At 60.8% G+C, this 4,865-nt stretch overlaps 1 protein-coding gene across 1 annotated transcript in view; it reads left to right on the top strand.

The window, feature by feature from the left end:
* The first annotated feature begins 1,120 nt into the window (after nucleotides 1–1,120).
* The window catches only part of SPNS2 (SPNS lysolipid transporter 2, sphingosine-1-phosphate), a 32,444-nt gene continuing 28,699 nt past the window's right edge, over nucleotides 1,121–4,865 (top strand). Inside the window, exon 1 of the mRNA XM_065896577.1 lies at nucleotides 1,121–1,651. Coding sequence (XP_065752649.1) covers nucleotides 1,273–1,651 — 379 coding nt within the window. The 5' untranslated portion in view covers nucleotides 1,121–1,272. The remainder of the gene's footprint in view (nucleotides 1,652–4,865) is intronic.

Below are 4,865 nucleotides of genomic sequence, written 5' to 3' on the forward strand. Positions count from 1 at the left end.
AGCACTCTGTACAGGATTTTCATTTCAAAGCTGCAAACGAATGGGGGAGGGAGCTTACCAAAACCACAGCCCCTCTGAGATGGGTGAGAGTGGAGATTGTGGCCCTGAATACAGAAACTACCTGACCACTCTGCACAGGAGACAGGGCGCCCCGCTCCCCCAAGGGAGGACCTGGGGGACTTCCAGACCCTTTAAATCCTATCCTCCTATCTACCCCCAAAGAGAGAAACTGAGACCCAGAGAAAGTTAGGGGTCTTGTCTAGGGTCATGCCACACACCAGGGCAGAACTGGGCTAGGACCCAGCCTCCTGTCTCCCATTGAGGGCTTTGTCGTGCGCTGCTGAAGTGTGATGCTTGCGGTTGCCCGTTGCCGTGCCCTCAGGAGAGAAGGCCCCCTTTCAATGCCCTGTTTCGGGGGTGGGGGAGGGGGCCGGTTGGAGCCCTGGCTCTCTCTCCCAGGGGCTGCCTTTCTGAGCGGCAGGGGTAGGGTCTCGGTGTGCACACAGGAATGGGCCCAGCAGGAGGCAGGGGGCTGGATCTGAGCTTCCAGATGGGTGGGTGACATAGCCTTCTGTGACTGGTGGAGACCTGGGTCCCGGGCCAACCCCCCCACCCGTCACGCTTCTTGGTTCTTACGCAGCCCTCCCTGAACTGATTAAATCATGGCGGGTGAGTAGCTGCTGGAAAGGCCGTGGGCCCTCCTACCCGCAACCCCTGACTTAACCGTCTGAGACCCTCTCTCCAGGATGTCCGTATGCCCTGAGCTCTAGCCTTCAGCTTTCTCTCAGAGTCTCCGCCGCGGTAGGGGGCGGGGAGGGCACTGAGTGGGTGCTGGGAAGTCCTGCTTCCCGGACGCTACTCTTAGCTCCGCAGCTCCCCACAAACCCCCTCCGGGTCCTCGTCAGCCTCGGCGGCCGCGCGGCTCCAGAGTGACTGCGCCCCCGTCGGGCGGGAGGGGCTCTGCGGTCCGGCCCTCCTCCTCCGCCCCCCGGGGGCAGCACGTGCGGGGCGGGGCTGTGGCCCGAGCCCGGGGCTGATTGGGCGCGGGCCTGGTGGGCGGGGCCGGGCCGCAGCTGTCAGAGCAGCGGCGGCGGCGACCGCGGCGCACCGGGCTGAAACGGTGGCAGCGCCGCAGCCGGGGTCGGAGCGCAGGAGCCGACGGGGCCCGGCCGGGATGGTGCAGCGGCGGCTCCTCGGCGCACACACGCACTGAGTGGGCCCAAGCTGGGCCCCGCGCCCCCCGCGCCCCCCGCCGCCCCGATCCCGGCCGGCATGATGTGCCTGGAATGCGCTTCGGCGGCGGCGGGCGGCGCGGAGGAGGAGGAGGCGGACGCGGAGCGGCGGCGCCGGCGCCGGGGGGCGCAGCGAGGGGCCGGCGGTGGCGGTTGCTGCGGGGCGCGGGCAGCGGGCGCCGCTGGAGTGGCGACCGCCGACGATGAGGTGCAGACGCTGTCGGGCAGCGTGAGACGGGCCCCTTCCGCACCCCCCAGCACCCCCAGCACCCCCAGCACCCCCAGCTGCGCAGCCGCTGCCAAGGGCCTCGGCGCTCAGCAGCCCAAACCAGCCAGCTTGGGCCGCGGGCGGGGGGCAGCCGCTGCCATCCTCAGCTTGGGCAACGTGCTCAACTACCTGGACAGGTACACCGTAGCAGGTGAGCGAGTGCCCCACCCAGCCCAAGAACCAGGACCCTCTGCCTCGAGGTACCTCGGGGAGCCTTCGGTCCCAGGCCCCCTATATCCAAGCCTTTCGTGGGGTCCCTAAGGGCCCTCCGTTCAGGCACGACTGGGCAAGTGATGCCCTGAGATCTACTGGTCCAATCCAGGGACCGGCCCCCGTACCCCCGGGCCTGGGGTTGGGGGAGTCCCCACCCCTGGAGTAGCCCGCGCGTCCTCGCCAGCCCTTGACGTCCTATCCGTTGTCCTCTTCTACGAGAGAGTCTCCTTTGCGTCTCTCTGCGTTCTGACCTCCGCGCCCCCATCCGCCCCAGCCTCAGGTTCCCGGGCCTCTCCTCCCCTTCCCCCAGCCCAGGCTGTCTGTCGGTCCGTAGCCGGTCAGTTCCTTCCTTCCTCCGCCGTCTCCACTCCCCTGCGTGCGTGCGGCGAGTGCGCGCACCCCTTGCGGGTGTGTGCCAGGGGAAGCCAAGTGTGTGCTCGCGGGCGGCGCGGATGTGTGTGTGAGCGTGTGAGCGCGTGGCTGACAAAGGCTTGGGGCTGCGGGGAGCGGAGGGAGGGGCGAGGCGGGTCCGCGGCGCCTGGGGACCCAGGATGCGGTTTGCAGCTGGCCCTGGCTAGAGGCCCGAAGACGCCTCCCCCTGTTCTGTGTCGCTTGGGGCCTGGGGTAGGGCGCGGGCCACTGGGGCTGCCTCATCCTCTGTGAGCATCTCCGGGAATCAGCCTTGGGGAGGGGCTAGAGGTAGATAGAACAACTGAGTTCTAGCCCCGGATTTTCTCCCTTGTGCTTGGTGTGTGACCTTGGGCCGGTCTTAGCCTATGTTTAGGTCTGTTTCCCCGTTTGTAAGGTGGTTGGTCTTCAGGCCCTTTGGGGATGGAAGGGCGTTCTGGGATTCCAGTCTCCTCGCTCCCCTCCCATAGTTCTGGGGTGGGGGGTGGGGGGGTGGTGGTGCCTGTGAACAGGGGTTTTCCCTAAATTGAGCTGCCCCTCGGTGGGAAGGGTGCAGCCTTGAGAGAAAGAGACTTTGGCCAGGCTAGCACATGGGGGCTCTCTGCCATGGGAGAGCAGTGACTGGATACCTGACATCCTGGCGTGCTGGCCTAACCATAGCTTAGTAAAATCTGGAACTAGAGAAAAAAAAAAAAGATGGAGGAATTTTGGACAGACTCGAAAGAGAACTAACTTTGTACCCATGGAGAGAGGCAAGCTCTGGCTTAAGCCATAAAACATATGCCACCTGGGTGCCCTTCCCTAGGACTCAAGTCTCCCCCTCTGTTGAATGGGCTTTTGTGTCAAGTGGAAGGAGGAACTCTGATGGGAGAGCAGAGGCTTCCGCCTTCCCCCACTCCCACTTCCCACTTTCAAAACCCTTTATCTCTCTGACCCTCCCTGCGGGGTGTTGGAAGTGGGTACCAGTGGCACCAGTACCAGGGTTGAGCTCAAGGGGCTCTTACTTCGGCCTGGTGAGCAGGAGTACCCAGCACCGCCCAAGTGCACCAGCCCCTGTGCACCAGCCCCATGGCACACACATGTGCCATGCTGCCTGGGACCTGGGAGCTTAGGTGCCACCCTAAAGTGGGGAGAAGTCAGAGAACACGGGGGGGCCTGTAGTTAGTGCAACATCGACTTCTGTCCGTAGATTGGCAAACCGAGGCCCTTGTCCAAGATGGCCCGGAGAGTGCGCGACAAAGCTGGTGTTCGATCTGCCTGTTTCCCACCCTCTCAGCTGGGCAATGAATGGCCTACTTCTAGTGCTGTAACACACTCCAATTTGTTTTTTCATGCCCCTGACCACCCCCTCTGATATTCTTAGGGAAACCGACGCTGCTAGGGGCTGAGGTGTGACAGTGGGATCAGGGAGGGCTGGTGCTTATCTGCCCCCACCCCCACTTGTGTCCCAGAGTCAGAATGCGAGAACAACATAGGAAATTTCTGGTGAATTGGTAAGGGGGGGGGTGGGGCAGTAGGGAGGAAGGCCCGGAAAGCTCTGTGCAAACACCGCCTGAGCTGTGCATCCCTCCCTGTCCCTCCAGGGTGGGAGCTCATGCACCACCCTGCCCCCAACACACAGCATACACAGATTTCCTCTCCGGATAAGCCTGGCTCCCTCCCTCTCTCTTTATGGTAGATTCTCCTACCACCCCCACCTTGCTGCCAAGTTCAGTTTTCAGGAAGATTTACTGTCTCTATGGCAACTACTATGGCTTGATGTATCTTGGGAGACTGGGGGGACGGCAGGGGAATGGTCATCCCTGGTCCCCAGTCCACCTGTTGCTGGCTGTCCAGCTGGGACAGAGGAGGGGAGGCAGACAGTCCACTGCTCAGTCATCTTTGATATTTGCGCCCACCTGATCCCTGAGAACCTCACCATCTGGCCCTGCCTCCCCCATCAAAAAATGGGTGAGTTCCCACTCTCTTCCTTTAAATCTGTCCTGTGCATTTCTGTTTTCATGGTATAGACCAGCTCTGTCCAAAAGGGATATAAATGCAAGTCACGGATATAATTTAAAATTTTCTAGTAGCCACATTAAAAAAGTAAAAAGAATAGGTGAAGTGAATTAATAATGTATTTTATTCCACTCAATATATCCAACATAATTCAACATGTAATCAATATAAAAGCTACCCACGGGATAGTTCGCCTACTTTTCATACTGAGTTTCGAAACTCAGCATGTTTTACATTTACAGCACACGTCAGTTTGGACTAGTTGCTATTCAGGTGTCCAACAGCCACAGTGGCTCGGGGCCACCGCGGTGGACAGTGAAGGTCTAGAGTCTGATCCCAGAGTTCACATCCAGGCTCTTCAACTTCCCAGCCATGTGACCTTGGGGATGTCTCCTGAGCCTTCTGGGTGATCATTTCCTCCCCTCCACCTCCCGGGGTGTGTGGCATAAATGAGAATGTCTCTTAAGCCAGACTCCTAGGAGAGCTTCACAAATGTCAGCTCTCTGCTCTTCCATGGCTCTGCCCAAGCTGTGCCCTGGCCACTGTGCCCTCCTGTTTCTTGGTTTCTGACAGTTCCTTTCAGGAAGCGTTGGCAAACCCCTCCCTTCTTCACCAGGGCTGATCTCCATCCTGGGAACTCCAGGAGGTTCTGCCTCTGCCCTAGCATTCCCAGCGCCACCCCCGGTGATCTGGCTAATTATGGCGTCTCCGCCTCCTTGTTCTCCTCCCCCTCCTCCCCCTCCTCC

This window comes from Phocoena phocoena, chromosome 19 (assembly GCF_963924675.1).
Source record: "Phocoena phocoena chromosome 19, mPhoPho1.1, whole genome shotgun sequence".
Classification (NCBI taxonomy): domain Eukaryota; kingdom Metazoa; phylum Chordata; class Mammalia; order Artiodactyla; family Phocoenidae; genus Phocoena; species Phocoena phocoena.